The 24,464-nt window shown below is 42.5% G+C and overlaps 1 protein-coding gene across 1 annotated transcript in view; it reads right to left on the bottom strand.

Moving 5' to 3' along the window:
* Positions 1-5,464: 5,464 nt before the first annotated feature.
* The window catches only part of DICER1 (dicer 1, ribonuclease III), a 60,143-nt gene continuing 41,143 nt past the window's right edge, over positions 5,465-24,464 (bottom strand). Inside the window, exons 24-30 of the mRNA XM_066572390.1 lie at positions 23,073-23,778; positions 21,454-21,609; positions 18,141-18,966; positions 11,716-11,984; positions 11,119-11,281; positions 9,932-10,007; positions 5,465-9,675 (exon numbers count right to left, since the gene is read on the bottom strand). Coding sequence (XP_066428487.1) covers positions 9,510-9,675; positions 9,932-10,007; positions 11,119-11,281; positions 11,716-11,984; positions 18,141-18,966; positions 21,454-21,609; positions 23,073-23,778 — 2,362 coding nt within the window. The 3' untranslated portion in view covers positions 5,465-9,509. The remainder of the gene's footprint in view (positions 9,676-9,931; positions 10,008-11,118; positions 11,282-11,715; positions 11,985-18,140; positions 18,967-21,453; positions 21,610-23,072; positions 23,779-24,464) is intronic.

Genomic DNA, 24,464 nt, shown 5'->3' with positions numbered 1-24,464 from the left:
TGTTTTGGATCTTCAGATTTCACAACGTAGTATCTAAGGGCCTAAATGAAGAATTAGAACATGGTAATTGTTTTTTTGTTTCTGTGTCTGCATGTTTAATTATCAATAGTTCAGAATTTTTCTAGGCTGTTACATAGATATATAAACACAATTAAAAAAATAGGTATAAATATTGAAAACTTATTTTTTTATAAAACTAGTTTTATATTTTGTACATTTTCATAGTACTTACCGTATATACTCGAGTATTAGCAGACCCGAGTATAAGCCGAGTCAATAAGTTTTACCAAAAAAACCTGGTAAAACTTATTGATTCGAGTATAAGCCTAGGAATACTCACCTCCCAGCCGGCGTATCTGTCCCTAGCGCGATGGTCTTCCTAGCAGTGCGGCAAGCTGCTTGAGAATTATCTCCCTGCTCTGCTTTGAATTTACCGCCGTCAGCGCTGTGTAAGCAATGTGATTGGATTGAGTGCCAGCCAATCATAGCTGGCGCTCAATAAACCACTCACAGCCATTCAGTGATGTCATCCACTGAATAGCTGTGATTGGTTTATCGAGCGCCGTACGGGGAGAATTCTCAAGCAGCTTGCCGCACCGCCAGGGAGACTATCATGCTGGGACACAGATGCCGGCTGAAAGTTGAGTATTGTGGATTTTTTTTTTTTTTCTTTACCTCACTCGAGTATAAGCCGAGGGGGGTTTTTTCAGAATAAAAAAAATGTGCTGACAAACTAGGCTTATACTCGAGTATATATGGTAGGTTTAAAGATGCTGGAATGCAGATACAGTGCTTTGATTCTAGACCGTTGAAACAAAAAATATCTTCCCATCAAGGCTATATTTTTTTATATACATATCATCTACATTAAATGTTTTATATATTTCGTTTTACAATATTATATATAATTCTATATGAATTGTATTAATTAATGCAATTGTGATATACGTTTTCATTCTCCCCATGTGATGTGGCGTCTTCCGCTGGCTGGAATGAACAGGCCATTTCCAGTTCCAGCTGACAGATGGTGTGCTGTCCTGCTGATGAAATGCATGCAAACTGATTTTCTGGTTGAGAACCCTAAATCTATTTATTTGTAATTATCGTGTGATATGATGTATATTGGGCTTGAGAAAGGTTATCCTTGTCATATAGGACTTTCCATCTGGAATATGCAATTCAGATCTGGCCATCAGTTCTAGGAAGAACAACTTGGAGTTTAAAAAATAAAAAAGTACAAAGAAGAGTAACAAAACTAATAAGGTTGATGGAGCATCTTAGTTGTGAGTAAAAAAAAAAAATTAGTTTAAAGAGAGACATCTAAGGGGCAACATACTTCATTTCTAAGTCTATGAATGGCCTGTAGAAAAAAAAAAAGACATGGTGAAAAAAAAAATTTACATTTAAGAACCCCTTAGAAAGCAAGGGGTTCAGTGTGGAGAAAAAAAGAACAAAATTCAATCTCCAGAGATGTTAATAACTGTGAATCTGCGGAGTAGTCACTTCAGGAGCTGCTCACTGAAATAACAATTGACGCTTTAAAAAAAGGCTTAGGTGATTTCTTAGAATATATTTACATTAAATGGGTTATCTGACTTGGGGAAAAAAAGAAGATTCCCCTCAAAACGACCCCCAAAGCTCCGGTGAGGTTACATGCTGTTCATCATTCACTCACTGTCCTCTCAGCCATTCATGCAGACACAACTGCTGTGAGAGGGACTGGTTACAGCAGTTACATGAATGATGATAGCATGCAACTGCCACAGCAGCTGTGCCATTAGACTAGACCAGTGGTGGAGAACCTGCGGCACGCAGAGCCCTCCCTGCTGGCAAGCACTGCCGTTGGCCACTCAACAAGTTAATGAATGCGGTGGCTACCCTGCCGGTATTCACTAAGCTGCACTGCTAGCGGTGCCAGAGCAAACTGTGATGTCAGTGAGCAGCCGGGATCCTTCTCCCCCCCCTCCCCTGACATCTCCTCTTTGGTTCCGCGAGAGCAGGTGGAGGAGGCGTCCGACAGCACACTGACAACACAGTGTGCACCTAGGATCAGTGCTGCTAGCAACACCAAGCAGAGGAGCAGCAGTGCTTCCACCAAGAGAAGGGGGTAAGTATATGGGTCTCAGGGGGCACTACTACTACTGGGGCCACTGTGGGCTGTGACTATTACTACTGACGGCCGTTGTGGGGTGTCACTATTACTGCTGGGGCCACTGTGGGGTGTCACTATTACTACTGGGGCCGCTGTGGGATGTCACTATTACCGCTGGGGCTGCTGTGGGGGATCACTATTACCGCTGGGGCCGCTGTGGGGGGGGGGGGGGTCACTCTTACCGCTGGGGTTGTTGGGGGGGCACTATTACCGCTAGGGCTGTTGGGGGGGGGGGGGGGGGACACTTACCGCTTGGGCCGTTGGGGGGACACTTACTGCTGGGGCCGTTGGGGGGGGACACTTACCGCTTGGGCCGTTGGGGGACAGGGACACTATCTGCTGGAGCCGTTGGGGGGGGGGACACTTATCGCTGTGGCCCCTGTTGGAGGTCACTTACCGCTGGGGCTGCTGTTGGGGGTCACTTACTGCTGGGACCGCTGTTGGGGGCGGGGGGGGGGGGGTCACTTACCGCTGGGGCCACTGTGGGAGTGTCAATATTACCGCTGGGGCCACTGTGGGAGTGTCAATATTACCGCTGGGGCCACTGTGGGAGTGTCAATATTACCGCTGGGGCCACTGTGGGAGTGTCAATATTACCGCTGGGGCCACTGTGGGAGTGTCAATATTACCGCTGGGGCCACTGTGGGAGTGTCAATATTACCGCTGGGGCTGCTGTGAGGTTCACTATTACCACTGGGGTATGTTTACATGTGGCGGAAATGCTGCAGAATGTCCTTAGCGGAAATTTTAGTGGCACAAATCTGCAGCATTTCTGCATATAAAAAGCTGTCAAAATCTGCACGCTGTATATTCTAAAGCGGCTGTGTCCTTTTTATAACAACTGAGGTAAAAACCATTCGTTGTGATAAGCCCTGTTCCCTGACATGTTGGCACTTTGAGATAAATAAGTGGGTTTTGAGTTGCAGTTTGCGCACTCGTCGCTAAAAGGTTCGCCATCACTGGATTAGACTAATAGGGCGACAATGGAGCTGGGGGTCATTTAAGAGGCAAGTTTTCTTCACCTTTATTTTTACCTTTTGGGGCAGATTGGTCAGTGCTTTATGGTATGGAACTGAGGTTCTAGAGTTTGCCTACAGCTCTTCTCTTCATCCAACATCTATTCCCATACTGCTATTTACCTAGATGGATTTTTTTTTTTTAAACTGGACTATTTAACTATGTAACCCTAAGAGGAGGAAGGATACCATTGCTGCAATTGTTCTCTTTGTACTCAAAACTCAACATGAATGGAGGACCAGGGGATAGTGATTGAACAGAGTAGTCCCGTGGAGTCCATGGATTGAAAAAAAAAAATAAAACTTCCTAACAGACTAGAAAGGGACCCATTTCCGAAAAGAGCCACTGAAACCGTGTAGAGAGGCAGCTTTTGAACTGTCTGTAGGTACCCGAAGGGAGGAATAACTATCGAGCAGGAACCTTAGCTTCTGGGTCCAGGCATAAATTGGGCTAGAAAGAAAACACACACCAATACAACCCTCTATTTCCCAGACCTAATCAGGTCTTCAGTAGGTCTTAACCCTTTCCAATCCATTTATTTTTTCTCACCCATTCTCCCCATCTCCAAATAAATTGGAGCTGGGGAGAATGGGTGAGAAAAAATACATTTTCTCTGCACCCTGCTGAACTGACAGAGTTCAGGAGGGTGCAGGGAGGGAGGGTGCAGGCCCCCAGCTCGGCATTCATGTGACCGCCGGGGGTCAGGTAACACCGGCGGTCACATGATCGCCGGCCGGAATCTATGCATTGCATAGCGCTAATTGAGCGCTATGTAATGTGTAAAGGGGTCCTCGACCAGTGCAGGAGTGTATCTGCACCCGATGTGCCTGACGATCGGGTGCAGATCCACTCCTGCACTGCAGTGTCGGGCCTGCCCCGACATCGGAGCTAGAGAGGGAAATTAGGATGTCGGGCAGGCCCGACATTGGACTGGAAAGGGTTAAACTAAAAATCTGTTGGGCAAAAAAAAAAAAAAGAGCCCAAAGATTAGACTTTGCCAGACTTCTATATTTTGAAACCGGAAAAGCCCACCTTAAGAGTAGTAGTCAGTAGAAACAAGAGGGCATCTGCAAAATGACATTCTGTGGAGAAAGGAACCAGAGAGAGGAAAGTCATGGAGCATCCAATCAATGTGGAGAGAGAGATAAGGTGGGACTGCAGAACCAGCCTAGGAGGGAGGTGACAAAGTGCTCCAGCACTAGGCCAAAGAGCAAGGACTAAATAAGCATGTTTCAGCCACTGAAGGATTTCATAGCGCCACACTAAGCTGCAAGGAAAAGCCCTGCAGAGGTAGAGGCTGCTCCAGACAATTAAAATGGTCTGTTGGTGGAAGCTGCAGGTGGCTACAAGGTCATTTACCAGGCACAAGCTAATGCTGTAAAGTGGGAGATATATTAGTTGACCAAGTCCACAATGGGGACTTGCCACTGCAACAACTTAGTGGGGCTTAAGGGAGTCAAGAAGTGACTGCAGCTAGGTCTTAGGAGTAATCTCCAAGGAACCGGGAGGTAAATTAATCAGTCTTGCCAAGAACCTAAGCAAGGCAGGGCTAGACAAAAGGAGGCGGCTATTGACCGTGTCCTTAAAGCCATGAGGGAGGCCTAGATAGAAAGTAGAACAGTAGGACACGGCAAATTGATGTAGACCATCTTCAACCTTGCATGTGAACCGGACAGATAGAACTGGCCTGCTCCCAATTCAGTCCAACTGTTGGCGAGCAAGGGGAGACAATGTGACTTCCTCAGCCCTGTTCCTCAGCTCACAGTGGGGCACCTATAACCATATTTTCCTGTATCCCCAAGGAAATGTACAAAGTATTAATTTCTTATTGCTTGGTGTATACAAAGCCGAAGCAGACCTGTGTGTCTTAATGGTCACAGACTACGAACAAATCCTGTGTGTAGTATGATCCTTCATTCATGAGATAATTCCATCTGTCCTTTGCAGCAGAAGAAGCAGTACTTTCCAAGGGGGTAAATGGTCTAATATAGAGTATACAATGGAGCCTTGGCTGATTTTATTTTAATGTGGCGTCTGGATACCTGTATCCCCATATTGAAATTCACTCTGGCATTTTTGTGATACTGATTCCAAATGTGTTCCCCCTGTAGGCTACAATCAGACAGCTGTGAACATAACTCTTGCCAGAAATGAAGGTGGACTGAATCAGAGGGGGGTGGGGGGGGGGGGAGTTTCTTGACTGCCACCCCCCCTCACTCCAAAAAAGTTTAACGGCAACATCCCAAAGTGTTGTACTTTATGCAGATAACATCAAAAGTCTGACACAGGTTTCAACAACCAGAACATAACTTTATTGGAGATATATTCAGCTACAGTTATTACAAAAACTATTAAAAGTATTTGTGATCCATAAGGTGCAGACTGCAAATTTCTGCAGTACGATTACAGTATGAAAGTCATTGAGACAGCTGCAGCATGTGACACTGACAATTTCACATCCAGATTACAATTTCGCTTTTTTTCAACCCCTTTCCCCCCCACCACTGCTATTTACAATAGGATTGCCTGCAAATTCTCATTATCTTGCTCACAAACATTTCTCGGCGAGTTTACCACTGTAAACAGATGGGCCAATGCACAGCTTATCTGGTCTGTGGGTGATTTCATTCATAGGAAAAAAAAAACAAATTAAAGCATTTTAATACATTTAAAAATTTTCAAACATCCTGTAATATATTTTTTCTGCTATTTAAGGTACACCTGAAGTCCTGGGAAAAGTTTTGTTCACTTTATAAAATGACAAGCGTCACTGGTTTAAACACATAGCAACTAATGCAAACATATCAAATAGTGTTTATGTCAAGCTGAAATTTCATCCACGGCAAATAAAAAATAAAAAAGGAATGTTATACAGTTTTTTGTATTTTTTTTTCACAGAAGTGAAAAAAAAAAATCACGACATTCAGAATTTAAAAACACAATAACCAGATCTTGTAGTGAAAATATGCCAGGGACGAAAATACAACATTACATAACGTACAGGGTAGTTTGCTGTGCAAGAATATGACACAATGCAGGCATAAAATGATCCTATTTTCTGATCAAAATGACAGCGAAATCCAAACCACATTCTTCCCCTCCCTGTTAAGCATATAGTCATTCTGAAATGAGGTAAAGCACGGTACCAAGTGCAAGGCTTATTTGTGCTACATAAAACAAAAACAGCAAAAAGAAAAAAAAAAAAGAATGAAACAAAAAGCTTAAACACACACATATATGCAGCATAGTTCGGTCTAGTCAAATACAGTATTGTAAATCGAAGATGGTAAAAAATATACACTTTACCAAATATCATCCGAATGCTGTTGGGTCTCTTGATTCTTCAAGGGTGCATTAAAATGCTTTTAGAATTTATTTTTTTGCACTGAAACGTTCTAAAAATGATTTCCATTTCTCAGCCAGAGTTCCTCCGGAAATCTCCCCATAACTGTAATTGTTACACACCTTGTATACAGGAGGGCACAAAATGAGGTTTGTGCTCACATCGAGGCATTCCCGGGAAAAACAATAGAATTAAATCAAAGGAATTAGGAGAAAAGAAAGCATAACTGGCTTCTTGACACATCTGGATTTGGCAGAGACAATGAAAAGTTAAGAAATCCTATTATACAAATTTAAGACTTTTCTGAAAAAACAGTATAAAAAGCTTTTCAAAAATGGGCTTCCAATATGTTTTGCTAAAGAAAAAGGTTATCTGCTCACAATTTAACTTTTTAGGGTTCTAAAGAAATCTTTCCAAATTTCAATTTAACTCCCTATTGAATATTTTTATGTATTAAATTGAAATACCTCTAGATGTATTTATGAAGTATCATACTAATTTTATGGCGGCGTAGGGGGGGGGGGGGGGGCGGGTGAGGAATAGTGCATTTTTTAAATTTATCACAGCATATATTTAGTCTGCGAATGTGTACAATAAGTACTCTACAATGTGGATTAGGACTGAATCCAACTTTAGGACTTTTCCATTTTTCTTAGAAATGGAAAGCTTAAGAGTATCTTGGAAGAAAATGATAAGCAAACGTTATCACTTTCCACTTTAATGGACCCTTTGTCCTCTCTTCTTATATTTCATAATAAAAAAAAATGCATGTTACAGGTGAAGGGAGTCTTCAATTTTGGCACTTGGGATAAAATGTTTTAAGAATACAATTATATAATATAGAAGGACAAGACGGGGTCATTGATGTGAAAAGAAAATTTGGTTCGAAACGCTTTGAATGAAATCTGAAAAAAACATCATATTATTGGGAATGTTTGCCAAATTGTGGCCAAAACGATTGTAGCTGTGGTTGGCAATGAATGAAAGGAATTGAATGCGATCTAATCAAGCGTTCTCAGGCACCAAGAAAAATACCTGTTGAAAAAGCTGTTCAGAACAAAAAGATCCGAAATCCCATATTTTATTTTATTTTTTGATTATTCGTTCAGGTTAAAAAAAAATTCTGTGGATATCGGAATGGATTCTATCCTTGGCCTCCGTCAATTCGTTATTAACCTATTACACAAATCATTTTGAAAAAGTATAAAATTCAATTTATTTTCTCAGTTTCAAAAATAAAAGTACTAACTTGGAGAACAAGTGTGGGACGACAGGAGAGAGCCATGCGTGGAATTTAATTGAGAAAGCAGCTAACCGAAGATATTTTTTTTTACTAAAGAGTGGCACAACATAAAGCATGCAAGATAAAAAAAAAACAAAAAAAAGAAAAGACTAAAAAATAGAAACAAAGGAAAATCCAAATGTTGAAAACTGAAGGGCAGCAGATACGTCTCTGCTCATGACAGCTCTCTACCCACTCTTAACTTATGCAAAATCCTTGATTTGTTTCGAGGCTTCAAGCATCAGTAGAAAAAAAACATTTGCAGCAAACCTCCAATGATGTGACTGTGGCTGAAAGCACCCCACAATTTGTTTTTGTTTTTTTTTTGAAAAAATACAAGAAACACGTAAATTAAAGAGGTAATATAGTTACAGTGCAAATAAAAATACGCATTTCAAGCTTAATACATAAACATAGCACCAAGACAAAAATGAGAAAGCATGCGGGGAGGGGTGGGAGGATAATGAGGTATTTAAGTGAAGACTGCCTACATAGACTAGAAATTTAGGCAAAACCCCCAACCCATAAAACAGAAAACACAAAGGGAGAGAAAGAAGAAAAAAAAAGGAAAAAAAACACATAACTTCAGTCATACTACAAGACCCCCCTTTAACCCCATGCCGCCCAAAGAGCCAAAATTGCTTTGATTAAATCACAAAACACAAGAGGGGTCACAACAGTCTCAATCAGGTCACTTTTTTTTTTTTCTTCCAGCAAGACTCTAGAAAGTTTTGGAGTCAAATTTGATGGGTTGTGGTAAATGCGACCTAACAAACCAGAGACAATAAAGTCATCTGATATATCCATTTCAGATATTGAAAAAAAAAAAAAACACAACAGAACGAAAAGGAAAAGCTACATTGCGACACCCAACACGTCTTGGTATTTGCAGCATTCCAGAAGTTGGGGAGTCCATCAAGGTGAATATTTTTGTTTCCTCTTCCATTATCTGCCCCTATTCAAGACTGATAAAATTTGTTACAAAATTTCCATTGTAGCTTTACAAGCATTTCGAAAAATAGGGAAAAAAACTATGAAGTCTACTACATGCGCATGGAATCCAGACAGTAGGAATTGTTAGATATTTTGTGGAGGGGGAGGAAAGGAAAAAAAAAAATACCCATCTGTAACACTTATCCTTTCACTCGCTCTGTGACACTAAATGGTGTCCATATAAGTGCAATGTAAAGGTTATGGTTTTCTTGCATGACACAACGAGGAAAAATTGACTTCTCATTGGACCAGATAACCCCAATAAAATTTCTATAAAACTCCCAAAACAGCCCTCGAAATGTGAATAAAATACTTGATGTATGTGAATCTCTCTATAGATTTCATTCACAGGGACAAACTTTTTCTCCCCTCTATCCGTCGAGAAACCAAAATCTGATCTTTGTACCTATTCCCCAAAACTGAAACATTTTAAGACAAGATGGAGACCAGATTCACGACTTGCTATATATCATAGTTAAAGCACTCTTGTGATTAAACAAAGCAGACGTCAGGACAGGTGATCAGATTGTGTTTGCACATTATATCTTTTCCCACAATGCACTGCAGGGCGCTTGCAAAGAGGCCCAGACTGGGAGATACCACAAGGCATGTGTGTTTGAGTTATATGCTCCACTCTGGATGTCATTAGCTCGTTGTCAAAGGGTTATGTTATATGAGTTCTCTGGATGGGCATTTGCCATGGCAGCAGTCGATGAGATCTCTCAGCTGCTTGCGACCTGAGGTTGATTTGCTTTGAGGCTTCTGAGGGCTCGTCTAGCAGCTGCCGATTTGGCAATTCTGTAACTTCTGCCAACCCCTTTGAATTTGCCCTTTCCTACAACTTCCACAGTGACGCGAACTTTGCCGTCATAGGTCCTCTCGGCCGGGCTGACAAAGAAAAAAATGGATTTCAATGGTTTTAAACAATGGATACTACACATGGCTGAATAATATTAAAATTATATATAAATAGAGGAGAAAAGAAGAAAAAATACCAAATCACCACTTCAAAACAAAAACGATGTACCTGGACCATAGGATATTCTCCAGAGTAGTCATCTCCCTCCTATACACAGTAGTTTTCTCAAGATCACTTTATAGATAGATACAGATACAGAAATTCATGAAGGATGCATGCACTTACCTGAATTTGGCTGTCTCCGGCTCCATTTCTAAAAGTTCTCGCACAGGGGATCGGGGAACATTGGCCGAAAATTTTTCTGTAACAAAAGCATTCTTAAGTCAGCAAATTTCAGGAACAGTGCAAGATAATCCCTAGTACAGCGTTTTCCCGAAAATAAGACCTAACCATTTAATAATCCCTCCCCCAGGAATCAGCTCTAGCTACACTAGGTGAAAAAAAACCAAAACACAAGACTCACCTCGCAGCCGGCGTCTGAGTTCCCTGCGATGATCCCCCAAGCGCTGTGGCAGGCCGCTGTCAGAGGATTCTCTCTGGTAAACGGGGCTTTGAATTCCCCCGGCCTTCAGCAAGTGAGTGCTGTGATTGGATTGAGCGCCAGCCAATCAAAGCTGGTGCTCGATGAACCAATCACAGCCATTCAGTAATATAATTCACTGAATGGCTGTGAATGATCGAGTGCCGGCTCTGATTGGCTGGCACTCGATCCAATCACTGCACTCACTTGCTGAAGCCGGGGAATTCAAGGCCCAATATACCAAAGAGAGAATCCTCTGACAGTGGGGAAGATTACACACAGCCTGCCATAGCGCCTGGGAGATCATCACAGGGGACACAGACGCCGGCTGCGAAGTGAGTATATATGGGACCGCCACCAATCCAGAGACTGCACCTTCGGCATGCCCTGGGCAGTGGAGGGCGTGACTACACACGTCTGCTCTATTCACTTAAATTGGGACAGATGTAGGAGAGTTCAAGCACTCGCTATGTCTGGTAGACCCATTCATGAAGCTGTAATTTCGAGATCGATGGGGGTCCCAGCAGTCGAACCTGCACAGATCCACAGAATAGGGGATAGCGTGCTGTGATAAGGAACACCCCTTTAATTATTGTATAAGAATCATTTTTACAACTTTCCATTTTTTTTGGTTCATCTTCACCAGCTGATCTAGCAGTGCGCTCCCTTTTAAGTTTACTCTGCAAAGCAGCACCCACCGTGCAGAGTAAACATAGAAGGTGTTGCAGTGCTAAATCAGAGATGCAGCCCCTTCATTCTTAGAATCCGAGTCACAGAAGTCAGGCTGTCACCGTAAATTCCCAGCAATATGCCTCTTTCTAAAAACTCATAAAATCTTATTTATATTATATATACACTCCCAATTAATATTATTTCCTAGATAAAGTATTACCTATTAATGGTCTCATCATCGGGTAGTACACCTGCCACACGGTTTCTAGTGACATTCCACTGTCCATATAAATAGCTCCCGCAAGGGACTCAAATATGTCACCCATGGCCTTTGGCACCTCAATGTCTTCCTCTTTCTCCTCATCCTCCTCTGATCTTCTCAGCTGAAGAGCAAAATAAGATGAAAGTTACTAAAGGGTGGGGGTGAGAGTTAATAACTTTGCCTCCCATTCATTTCGACTGGAGAGCTACACTACCACACCAAGCCACTGCAGAATAGATGGAGTTTTGAGGCTTCCAGCCAGCCACAAGCTTCTTCAAGATCAACTAATAGGTGGTGGTCCCCACCAATCTACCTTTGATGACCTATCCTGTAGACAGGTCATCAATAACTTTGGAGCAGAAAACTCCTTTAATATATACTTACAGAACTCCAAGTTTTCTACAGTTCTTGCAGAACTTTATATACATAGAATAGACCTCCACTAGAGCCCAATCATCATATATAAAAGTGAGGGAGGGATCTCCTTTAAATGAACAGCACCATGGTGGTTATATAGTTATCTACTTCTACTAGGCAGATGCATTATTCAAATACCTCCGAATCCATCCCTTGCATTTCGTTCTTCTCTAGTTGAAACTGCACAAAGTCATCTATGACGTGAAAAAGTTCTGGAGAAACGGCCTTGAAGTATTTGTGGTAGTCATACTTCACAGCCAGCGAAGCAAATATGGTGTTGTTGACTAGAGCTGAGCGCAAGTCAGTGAGAACTCCTGGGGAGTGCTGGCGGGGGTCTTCATAAAGGTGCTTAGTAATGAGGTAGTCCAAAATTGCATCCCCGAGGAATTCTAAACGCTGGTAGCAGTCTGGAAGACAAAAAAAACACGACATGCTTGCTAACCGGTCACTGAAACATGTGATAACACGACATAGGGGTCATTAATATAGTATATTCTTGCTCATGGGGGACAGTATTAGAGTAGTTAGAATCTCTTACGTACAGGGCAATATTTTAGTAGAATATTTTTGCCCGTATTATTCAGGGACACCGATTATAACCTTGTGTTCAGCTACTGCCACTAATACCGCATTTCCCGAAAAAAATGACGCTGTCATATTAAATTTTGCCCCCCAAAGAGGCACTAGGTCTTATTTTACTTACCTAGCGGGCTCTGGCCAAGTCCCTTGTACTGCTCTCCACAGCTCCGGCATCGTTCCCGCAGTCCTTGGGCGCCCCCACAGGATCACTTCCTGGTTACGGGATTCACAAATCCCGCCTCCACGAAGCTATGGATGCAATTGTTCTTTGGGTGCTGCCCAGCCAATCAATGTGGCGCTTGATAAACTAATTCGATGGCTGCGATCAGTTCTTCAGACACTGTTCAGCCAATCAAAGCAGCGCTCGAACCAATCACAGCCATCGCGTTGTGGAAGCGGGATTTATGAATTGGCTGAGCCGAGGCAGATAATGAGATATAATGCAGGATTTATCATGCCATGGCTCAGCCAATTCAGAAATCCCGGCTCCACAAAGCGATGGCTGCGATTGGTTCATCGAGTGCTGCATTGATCGGTTCTTCAGGCGCTGTTCAGCCAAACACAGCATCTCTTCGTGGAGGTAGGATTTATTTTTTTGGGGCATCACTGCATTCAAAATCCAATAATTTATTTTTCCATTGACGGAGCGCTAGAAGGGCTTATTTTTTGTGTGACGAGCTATAGTTTTTATAGGTACCATTTTGGGTTCTGTCAGCACTAACTGGACAATGTGGGAGTTTGCCGTGACACCCAGCTAGTAACACACAGTTTTTGATTTATTAACTAGTTTATATACCTGGCATTGCCCATTTATACATCTATGTAAATATTTCCTAAAATGACAAACTTTTCTGGGCAAGTGCTTTGACAAAGCTAGGCTCGGATAAGGATACTACTGGTACTTCCTCAGACATGGCTCTTCTCACTGCAACAGTGTCTCACAGCTCTAGTTTTGTTCCAGTTCTGCATGTGGATCTTGGGCCTGATGGTCTCTATAAAGGTGACTACCTTCATTCAGTTGCAGTCACCCCTTTCTGCGAGTCGTCATCTTCCTGTCCCTCTGGCACCGATCCACCCCCAGTCCTCAGACACCCAATGCCACGCTAGTCGCTTACGTAAACCACTAAAGTTGTGGCTTGCAGTAGTGCAGCCTTGTTGAGCAACCAGGACCCTGAAGCGGGCAGCAGCCCACATCATAGCCCCCTCAGCAGTCTACATTCCAGGAGCAGACACAACTGGATCGCTGATGTCCTCATCTGAAAACAGATTGACCCAGGATGGTATGCCCCTCATCCTCAAGCCTTCTCAATAATCTAACATGCAGGGATAAAGCAAATTTGGATTTCATGGCATCAAAACTGATTCACATGCTATATTTCTCCATGACTCAAGCTTAAGATGCTCTTGTCAAACTGCATTTCCTGTTATGTCTTCCATTCCTGTCTTAAATCATCAAGACAGTGATTGTCTAATGATCCTTTTTCTTCTAGACTGGTCCTGTCAAGGCTAGTAGACAGACCTTGTAGCTCTACTGGCCAGTGCGACTAGTGGCATCTGCTGCTCTAGAAAGATCTTTTCCTATGGGGCCCGCTTCTCTAACAGAGTTTAGCAAGAGTCAAAATATTTCCCCATGATCTTCTGGCACCCTTTGACAACCAAATTAGCGGTCTATACCTTTTATTAGGCATGGTTCACATTGTGCCTCCCTTCCGTCAGCCTACAGTTACAAGAAACAGTAAACCCGTCAGAATTCCTTGGATTACTGCATTGATCTCTAATAAAATGTGGTCTGATCATTGTGGCTTGGATAACAATCTAACTAAACTAATAAACACGCAAACAGTTGGACCATACAGGTCTTAACATTCACACTACAGGTTGAAACAAAAAAAAAACAAAAAACCCCAAACCCTAAAGTTTAATAAGCTGTAGATCTCCCTTTAGCAGCATTCACCACCACCAAAAGCTTCCTTTAGCTGCAAATAAGATTTTTAGAACTTTGAAGGAGGAATTTTGGACCATTCCTCTGTGCAAATGTGTTCCAGTTCATCAAACTTTCTGGGCTGCCTTGTGCTCACAACACTCTTCAGGTCAAGTTACAGTATCTCAATAGGGTTAAGGCCAGAACTCTGACTTGGCTAATTTCACAACACAGATCATCTTTTACAACCATTCTTTAGCTCATTTAATTGTGTGCTTTGGGTCATTCTCTTGCTGCATTATTCACAGTCTCTTCAGCCTGAGGTCATGGATTGCTGCCCTTACATTATCCTTAAAATATACCGCAGAATTACACTGTCAAAACAAAAATGAAGCACCTAGAGGTTGTCGTTTTGCTGCAAAACTCGGCATGCAGTTACATCTCAGGCAGATATGTAAATGATTAGAGTTGTGGGGTGATTAGATGAACGGTCTTACCACCTGAGGCCCCAAAAGTGGTTCCACCCTTGGCCTATAAAAGGCTCTGAGGCTCCTTGTATGTAGTGACCTTTTCTTCCGCTTGTGTAGAGCTTGTTGACCGCTAGATGCCTCTACGACCCAATCAAAGAGTTTTCACCTCGTTAAAAGAGTCTGAGAGGGGCGCATTATTGGGATGCAAGAAGCTGGATGGTCGTATTGATGAATTGCCGCCACCTGGGCCGTTCTTACCAGACTGTTAGGGGTTGGGATCAGTGGATGCATAAGGGCACGTACACAAGGCGACCGGAGTCAGGATGTCATCAACAGACCACCAGCACAGAGGACTGTCCGATATACACAAGCAGCTTCCGATATACACAAGCTTCGCCATCCAGATACAGGTGGCACCATGTGTCTGTCGAACATTTTCCAGGTACTTGTCTGAAGGACATTTGGCCTCACTGCGCCAATTACGTTTACTGCCTTTGACACCCAGTCGCCTCCGAGGCAGTGATGTCGTGAATGATGGAACTGGACTACTACAGAGTGGGCTTCATTTTTTTTTTTTTTGACAAGGAGTTTAATTGTTCCTCCAATGATCACAAGGCACCCAGGCCCCAAGGCAACAAAGCAGCCCTAAATCAAACTTCACAATTGGAATGATATTTTGGTGTTGGTGTGCAGTTTTTTTCCCCCCTCCAAACAGAGTTGTGCATTTGTGCTAAAAATTTGACTCAATATGTCCATAGAACGTATTCCCAGAAGCATCATGGAACATCCAGATGGCCTCAGGCAAACTTCAGATAGGTCACAGCAAATGCTTCCTTTGTGATTTTCTCTCATAAACACCATTCTTGCTTTTTCAATTTAAGTTATTTTTAAAAGTAGATACATGAACAGAGGTTTTTGCAGTTTGTAGAGTCTTCATGAAATTCCAGAGTTGGAAGGGATGGGTCATCTGGTCCAATCCCTTGCTCAATGTCAATGTTTTTTATGGTTACCCTTGGGTTCTTTCTCAACTCTCTCAGTATTGCCTGCCCAATGTCAGGTAGAGTAGCCGCAGTTTTGAATCTTTTACATTGGCAGAGAATTTGTCTGTGGATTGATGTCCACTTAGGTCTTTGGCAATGATTTTGCTGGGTTTTTTAGTTTCATGCATCCCTCTAACTTCTTCTGAAAGTCGGATGCATCTTTCTGGAGAAGAATATTTGTCAGTAACCAGGCTTTGTGTTCTTTCATTTATTGGACAAAGCACTCGTGAAACCCAACTTCCAATCTCTTCTCCTTAACCGAACCACCTCTTGCTCATTATCTCTTGGAAAAGTCATTAATAAAGGTTCACTTTTTCTTCTTGTCCTGTGGATTTCTACTCAACATGCTCAATAAAATGAGTAGCACAACTGTTTCAGAGTTATTAATTTAGTTACATTTTGTTTGTCCATTACTGTGACTTAGAAAACAAATCAGCAGACCACATTGTATTAGCAAACGATACAGAAATCTCTGCAATTCCAAAGGATTCCCCTACTTTTTCTTTGCAACTGCACTACTCAATGAGACCTTAATCTGGCCTTGCTTCTTTGCAATCTAATTCATTTGAACCAGTCACCTTTACCTCTACCTCCTTTCTTAGAACGTGGTATTTTACTTGCAATTTTCTTCATGCCGCATTTTTTCAAACTGTCGGCCTTTTCTTGTAGAACTGTATTTCTGGTGATCCACAGACCCAAGATAGTACTCCTTCGATTAGTCTCCTCTTCCCTACCTCCATCAGTCTCAGCCTTTTATACCAACAAGGACATGGTCTTTCTTTCCCTTTTCCCTACACCCATGCCACCCTTAGAGTATTCCTCCACAAGTTGAATGTGGGCTGTCCAATTACAACGAGTATCACGGAAAGGTATGGAGCCTTACAGCACTTTTCCCTACAGAGGCAGGTGCATCAGACAGTTCAACATAGAGCTTGGCTCTACAGGTGTAAGAGTGCCCAACAGTCCACCAGCATTTTGGGTTAAGCCGCTACATGATCCTCACTCACCACCTTTCGAAGTTCTATAGTGCATACTCTTCAATGCCTTTCTAGTTTGCATGGTTTTGCAGGGTGGTGGTGTTTGCACTTGCCACACTCTCCTTTTTTCTACCCCTAGGGACAGCCTTTAAAAATCACGATATCTGTCTCCTGCATGGATTTTTATTATTCACTGTCAAATCATTTGATCTGGACATTCATTTGGGGATGCAGTACGTCAGCACCATGGTTTCCCTTTAAGTGATGACTTTCACCACAAGTAGTTTATTTTTCCTCTAGATCTCTTGTGGTGTGTAGATCCATCATTTGTTAGTGCCATTAAGGTTTTGTCTCTCGTTTCTCCAACTGCTTATGTACATGCTGATTAGCTCAGTGTCTGCATAAGTGGTAAAGCATGGTGGGAAGAGCGAACACTTTTTTGCTTAGTGTCGGCTGCCTAATGGCCCTTTTACACAAGCCGACAATCTTTTAAACCACTGCACGAGCGCTGACGTCACGGCTAAGGTCGTTAACGCTCGTGCAGAACATGTACACTGACTTATCGCTGACTTCCAGCCGAGCGCTTCACATGTAACAAGCAGCCAGCGATCATTTTTTCGCCTACTGAAAGTCAGCACTAAAGACAGGTGAACTGATTTAGCTCAGTGCCTGCATGGGCGGTATAGCTGGAAGGAAGGCCTAACACTTTCTTTGCTTAGTGCCTGCCTCCTAGTGGCAGGAGCTATACCTCAGGTCTTGCGGTGTCTCCCAATGACACAAATAAGAAAAAATTTGGTATTGCTATGTCCATAAAAGTCCAGTCTATAAAAGTAACACATGTATCCCTTACAGTTATAGCGGTCAGAGAAAAATAAAGAACACCAGAACGGCACTTTTTTTTAGTCACCCCCGTCTCCAAGAAAGAAAAAAAAAAGTACTAAAGAGCAATCAAAAAGTCACGTGAACGCCAAAATAGTACAGATTAAAACTAGAGGATGTTCCATAAAAAGGACCCTTTACACAACTGTATTGATGGAAAAACTTAAATTCTCTGCCATCCTCTTTGACAGACATAAATCTCTCCCCCCCCCCCCCCAAGATATTTCCTGGTTTAAAAGTAGTACAACAAAAGTGTTTCATTTTTTATATATATATATATATATATATATATATATATATATATATATATATATATATATATATATATATATATATATATATATATATAATTTGGTATCCTCGTAATCATAGTGACCCACAGAAAAAAGTTGTAGCATTTTCGCCGCAGAGTGTACGCCATAAAAACAAGACCCCTCCTTACCCCCCACACCCCCCCAAGATGACAAAATAGTTTTGTTTTTTCCTGTTTCACTCCACTTAGGCATTTTTTTAAACATTTTTCAGTACATTATCTGGTACATTAAATAGTACCATTGAAAAATACAACTCATTCCGCGAGAGCAAGTCCTCAGACATCTTCGGCAATGGATAAATAAGGGCGTTAGGATTTTTTTGAAAGTGGGTAGGAAAAACCAATAAGTGAAAAAAAGAAGATGTGTCATAAGGGTTTACTTACCAGTTATGGTATTGTAGTGGTAGGATGCATGAGTGAAGGCCTGAAGGAGGTAAGCCTTATTCTTAAATGGATAGTTAATTCTCTTCTCAAAATTTTCAAAGCCAGATATCAGGTGATCGAGAGTTTTCTCTGCATCTGGGTGGTCGAACATGCATCTGGGGGGTATCTGTAAATAACCGTACTCCACCCCTTTGCAGGTTGAAAGGTCAGTACTTGTCTTATTGTTGTATCTGTAGTCACTGTTCTCATGTTTATTATTCTCGGGAAGAACTTTTAAGCCAAGAGAACAGAGGAAGAGCTGGGCAGCCCGCTCGCCGCAGCTTGTCAAGTAGCAGCCCAACAAGGCTTCTACGCAATCCGCAATACTCTTATCCGCAATGCATTGCTCAGTGTGGAGATCATAAGAGATGGACTGCTTTCCGGCATCTGCCCCACAGTTTTCTTCTGATGGGTTCCAAAACCCCACCACAAAGTCGTCTTCTTCTACAGCCTTGCTGGGATCCAGGTAGCACATGGCGTCCCAAGAGCTGTAATCAAAGTCGTCAAGGTCAGATGGGAATTGGGGATTTTCTAAAGAGCTTTTCTTTGGGGTCCTCCACTCAAACGTTGGGTCAGGAGGGGAAAAAGTTGAAAGTGGAATTTTCTTTACGAAGGCACCAGACCCCATTAGCATGCTGTCAATAAATTTTATGTGCTCCTGATCATACTCCAGAAAGTCATCGTCAAAGTCAGCTTCCTCTTTTGGGTTCCTCCAGATCAGATCATCATCTTCATCATCATCAAAATCGTCATCCATCTTGCCGTTAGCAGTCACACTGTCGCTGGCCTGGAGATACACAAAACGATAGTATAGTGAGAGCTTATTTTGATACCTTTTTACCTGATGTGTCTGTACTAGTGAGCTGGAGAAAACATGTAGGTAAGTAGGATACAACTAGGGCTACTTACAGGGCTAGTCTCTTGGAGAGGTAGCCCTGAGTATCTCTCTTTATGGCAATATTAAACTTCATGCAAGGTGAACTAAAGTGACAACAGCCCTACTTGCACATGGTCCCGCAAAAAATCCATGACAGGGTTCAAGCAACTGTCCGGGCCTGGAGAAACAAAGATGGCCAAACCAAGTTCTGCAGTGTCCGCAGGTGTGAATGGAAGAATGAAAAAGTCCATTTACTTTCATTGCCTCCATTCATTGCTTGTTACACACGGGATATACGTGTGCAAAAACGGGATATACATGTGCAGAAACACCGGCATCTTCTCTGGCCCAAAGCTCATTTAAAATGGACTAAGGCAAAATGGAAAACTGTTCAGTGGTCAGATGGTTCAAAATTTTAAATTTTGGAGGCGAAACCTCAGATGTCATGTCCTGCGGACTCAAGGGGAAAAGGACCATCCAGCTTGTTATCAGAGAATAGTTTAAAAGCCTACATCTCTGATGGTATGGGGTTACATACATGTCCCTATGGTATTGGCAGCTTACGTATGATGAAAGGTGCTATCAATATTGAGCAGCATACAGAGGTTTAAAACAACATATGCTTCCTTCCAGACAACATTTCTTTCAGGGAAGACCTTGTATATTCCAACAATACAATGCTAAACCACATACTGCATCCATCACAACAGCATGGCTTCACAGAAGAAGAGTCCGGGGGCTGAACCGGACGCCTGCAGTCCAGACCTTTCACCAGTAGAAAATATTTGGCGCATTATAAAATGAAAAATCCGGCAAAGATGACCCAGGACTGCTGAGCAGCTGGAACCCTCCATCAGACAAGGATGGGACAACATTCCCCTCCAAAAACTCCAGCAATGGGTCTCCTCACTTCCCAGAAGTTTACAGACTGTTGTATAAAGAAGAGGGGATGCTACACAATGGCAGACTTGGCCCTGCTGCAACTTTTGTGAGATGTCTTACTGCCATCAATCTCTATAAGGAGTACATTTTTTTTCTAATGTGTGTTCTATTGTGAATAAAATATGGTTATATGAGATTTCCAAATCATTTTCTTTACATTTATTTACATTATACAGCGTCCCAACTTTTTTGAAATTGGGGTTGTATATGAATCCCATCAATTTTAATTTACTTCTTGGAATATACACATTGCGTGCCCAAACCGCTTCCTTTACTGACCGATGACTTAAGCATTAGTTTCCAAGCGAAGCCACAGCCCCTCCCATCCCCTAAAAATCCCTAAGGCCGCCTGCACACGAGCGTTCCGGATTCCACTCGCGGATTTTCATGCGCGTATGGTACCTAAATGTGCTTGCGGATGCGTGAAAAATCACGCGCGGATATACGCGGATGTGTTGCGGAAAAAAACGCGCAGAAAAATCCGGAAGACACCCTTATTGTAAACCCAACCCCTAGAGAACTGCCCATTCCCTGGAAAACAGCTTAAAAACCATCACCCAGATTCTGTTTTGTCCCTCTTGCTTGTGCGAGCACCGTTAAATTATTCTGGCAACATGCTTTCACCCGGTGAGCAGATGTCTTTGTGGGCATGGTTGATCCATGTCACTTTTTTCGGACGTACTGCGGTAACGGAGGAGGAAGAGCCCCCCAGGAAAAAAAGGAGGTACTGGGTGCACCCTGGCTGGTGTCTGCTGGCTGCTCTCTGGTAGATGAGGGGACTGAAAGGACAGATCTGCAGTTGAAATGTGCCTGTGAAGCTCTGCTGTGTGTTGGGACGCCTCCTACCATGCCTACTTCCTGTAGTCATAGCAACCAGTGACTCCATCCGCAGCTGCACTCCGGATGTACTGCGTGAAAAAACGCACCCATTCACTTGTAGTGGAGGCTTCACGCGCATGATCCGACCAAAATTAGAACAGGTCGCAGATTTTTTCACTCGCGTGAAAAAACGCGATACACATCCGTCCGTCTGGGGACAACTGCGGATCCTCATAGGAGTATATTGGCTGCGGTCTGGGGCGGATTATGTGCCTAAAATCACGCGCTTGAAATTCTGCTCGTGTGCAGGCACCCTAAGGAAGGGAATGACTCAAGGATATGTTAGGAGGGTCATTTTGTTAAACATCAGGGTGTACATGTCATTTAAGAGTTTGGGCTAACCTGAAATTCTACATCCTTACAGAATGTCATGAAGTGCAAGACTCCACAGAACTGAGACTTTCCCGTCGGTTTCTACATTTCTCCATAGAACTAGATGTAATTAAATTGGGCAAACGCCGGGCTAACCTGCTCAGTACGAGGTGTGCAGGGTCTCCAAAGGGCGGATCCACACGTTACATTTTATATTACACGGCCTGTTTTAGCGATTCGTACAATGTTTTGATTCTTACTCACAGTTTCATTACTTTCCCACTTCTCAGAGGAACTTTTATCCTGGTTCACAACATATCCAGGAGGGAGCCAATTCACAGGTGGATCAAATATGGACACGACCATGCAGCTTGGCGAGCCTTTCTTCTTCCCAAGACGGTAAAGGTTACAGTTACTGACCTGTGAAGAGAAAAGGAAAAAGGGGAAAAAAAGGATTAACAGAAGAACAGAATCAACACAGCGGGCTTATTTACTATTAAACATTTGACAGTTTTCTAGTACAAATTGCGCCAAGTTGCTTTCAACCAATGCGGTGCGCCACATTTACTATGCGCTTTTGACATTTTCTGACACTTTTCATTGTATCTCAAGGTGGTGTTCAACAACATGAACCAAGAATGGTGCAATTTTCATTGTAAACTAAGCCAACTAATAGGTGGTCTAACCTTAGGCTAGACAGTCTTACAATTCAGAGCCCCCGTGATAAACTAGCGCATTTATCACTGTCTAATCTAACTCTACACTGTGTAACCATTAGACAGTATTAAACAAATAAGCCCAAAGGTCCACACACATTTGCATGCCCGCTAGAAGTCAAGTTGAGATCTGTGACTTTCTAATAGACTTTGGAAAGAATTACGGTGTTTGTATCTGCTTTCTGTCATTAAAAAGGAAAAAAAAAAAGTTGCAGATTTTAGGTATTTTTCTCTATGGAATTTTTCTTTCTGACGCACTCACTCCTTTTCAAAAATGGACTGTGCTTAGCTGGACTGACCTGACCTCCATGGGTCTTGTATAATTACCATACATACACTATAATTTGTATGGCAATATACTGGAGACCGAGCCGTCAGAGAGGTGCAGCGAGGGGTTTCACGCTGAATGGAACTGAACAATGTATAAGAATATATGTAGGCTGTAGAAGACAAACAGCTCAAAATGTTTACTAAAAAACAAATGTTTTTAATTATATATATATATATATATTTTTTTTTTTTTTTTTTTTTTTTTAACTCAGCCCAAAATTGGTGTTAAAGGGAAAAAAAATACAATTGTTTAATGGCTGTTCACAGCCTTTAAACGGTTATCGAGTCACAATTAACCACTGCAACTAATGGGATGAACGATTGAGAAAGAGTTTTTCTCCAATCGAAGCCCTTGCAGTAGGGTGTCAGTGTATGCAACAGCCGATACCCACTCCCGGGACGGTATCTGAGCCCGCCCTATCCACGTTCATCGAGGCGCACAGAACCTGAAAGTATAGTAATGTCATGGTATGAGAAGGGGTTTTGGAGAGGTTGAAGACCCCCATTAATCTAGCAAGTGCAAGACTGATAGGTAACCTCCAGTTAATTTGGCACAGAAGTCTTAATGGTCCTATACCAGGTTATCAGAGCACAGTGTACCAGATTATGGGTCCCCGATTTAAAGTATAGGGGTTACTCAAAAGAGGGGACAGACATGCAAGACTAACACAGGTTTGCGGTATTAGCTTGTAGCTACTGAGACACATAGGTGCTGAATACCTGAACAAAAGGGGTCAATCAAGACTATTTGCAAAGTTGCTTAATATTTTTTCTTCTATTTCAGTTGCACTGGAGCAAAATTACAAGTCATCTTGTAAATAATTAAGGATCACCAACCTTCTTGCTTCTCATATAAGACAGACGACCCTCGTGAGCATCGGGGTAAGTGCAGAACAAGTAGGTGGTGATGGCGTGTTTCAGAAAGGAGTCACCCAACATTTCAAGACGCTCCAGATTAAACCCATCACTGGCATTGGACAATGTCAAAGCCTGTAGGATAAGACCAGGGTTTGGCCCAAGAGTCTTTGAGGAGTACCCGTTGGAAGTCCCGTGTTCACACTTTCCACCTTCTGCGCTGACCAAAGGGCTGGGACTCCCACCTGAGGTAGGTTTGGTAGCGTTATTGTCACTCATAGTACATTCACTGTTAGCTGTGGGCTGGTTCTTGTTAGGTATATTCTCAAGGGGTAATGAGGTAGAGGATTGAACAGGTAGTTGTTTGCAGCAAGTTGGCCAACTCCCGGGGCAAACATCGCCACTGCCATTAGTAAGACCGTTACAGGAGACACCATTGAACACTTTGGGATCGTCTGAAATATTAGCCACCTGGAGGGTATTGGGAGATTTCGAACAGAGTGCTGAATAGTTCACAGACATTTGGTCATTGCTTTCTGCAGGGGCCTCCAGATTGGCACCATTGTTAGGCATTGCGGCTGCACCCAGTTTACAGTCGCTCACGGAGTCAGTCGTCGAGGGGCAGAGACTAGAGATGAACGTTTTGCTATCAATGGACCTTTTCCACCCGAAATCCAAATTGGGATATCTGGGGGGAAAAAGGGAAAAGAAAACCCAAACAAGTTAAAAATGTAAGTGCTATTCTAGTTTAATGTATAACAAACTTCTTCATTTTCACCATCAATTTCATAACCTCCGCTTGCTGTTCGTAACAAGAAACAATTATTTTTATATATTGCTTGGACCTAGTCATGCTCACACACAGCTCTGGTTTGTACAAATGTATCAATGCAGATAATCTTCTTAACCAGATGCAGTACTAGCGCAGGGATTTCTCCTTTGCATAACTGCCAGGCTTTAATCATTAAAGGAGTTCACCAGCTCCACAAAATTACTGATGACCCATCATTATGATAAGACAGCAATATCAGATCAATGGAGTCCAACTCCAAGAACATCAGCGGATTTAAGGGGCCGCAGTCCTTCATCCGCACACCACATCCCTTTGTTTACCAATCAGAGGCTCTACTAAAAGTACAGAATTGTGCCTACTAAACAATGAAAAAGGTTCAATCAGCTGATTCCTGGGAAAGACAGATCTTATATGGATGTTCTATTGTCTTAAGAGTGCAATTATTACACGGAACAATTATTGTTCATCATTTTAGACACCAATCGTTCAGTCCTCCTCACTCACTGGTGCAGCGGACTGAGCAATCCTGTTAAAATAAGCCACTTATCTTTGTGTTTAGACTGACCTTCCAAGCAAACGGC

Source organism: Eleutherodactylus coqui, chromosome 6, assembly GCF_035609145.1.
Source record: "Eleutherodactylus coqui strain aEleCoq1 chromosome 6, aEleCoq1.hap1, whole genome shotgun sequence".
NCBI lineage: Eukaryota > Metazoa > Chordata > Amphibia > Anura > Eleutherodactylidae > Eleutherodactylus > Eleutherodactylus coqui.
Note: the sequence above shows the minus strand (reverse complement) of the source record. Positions and strands in the feature narration are given on the sequence as shown.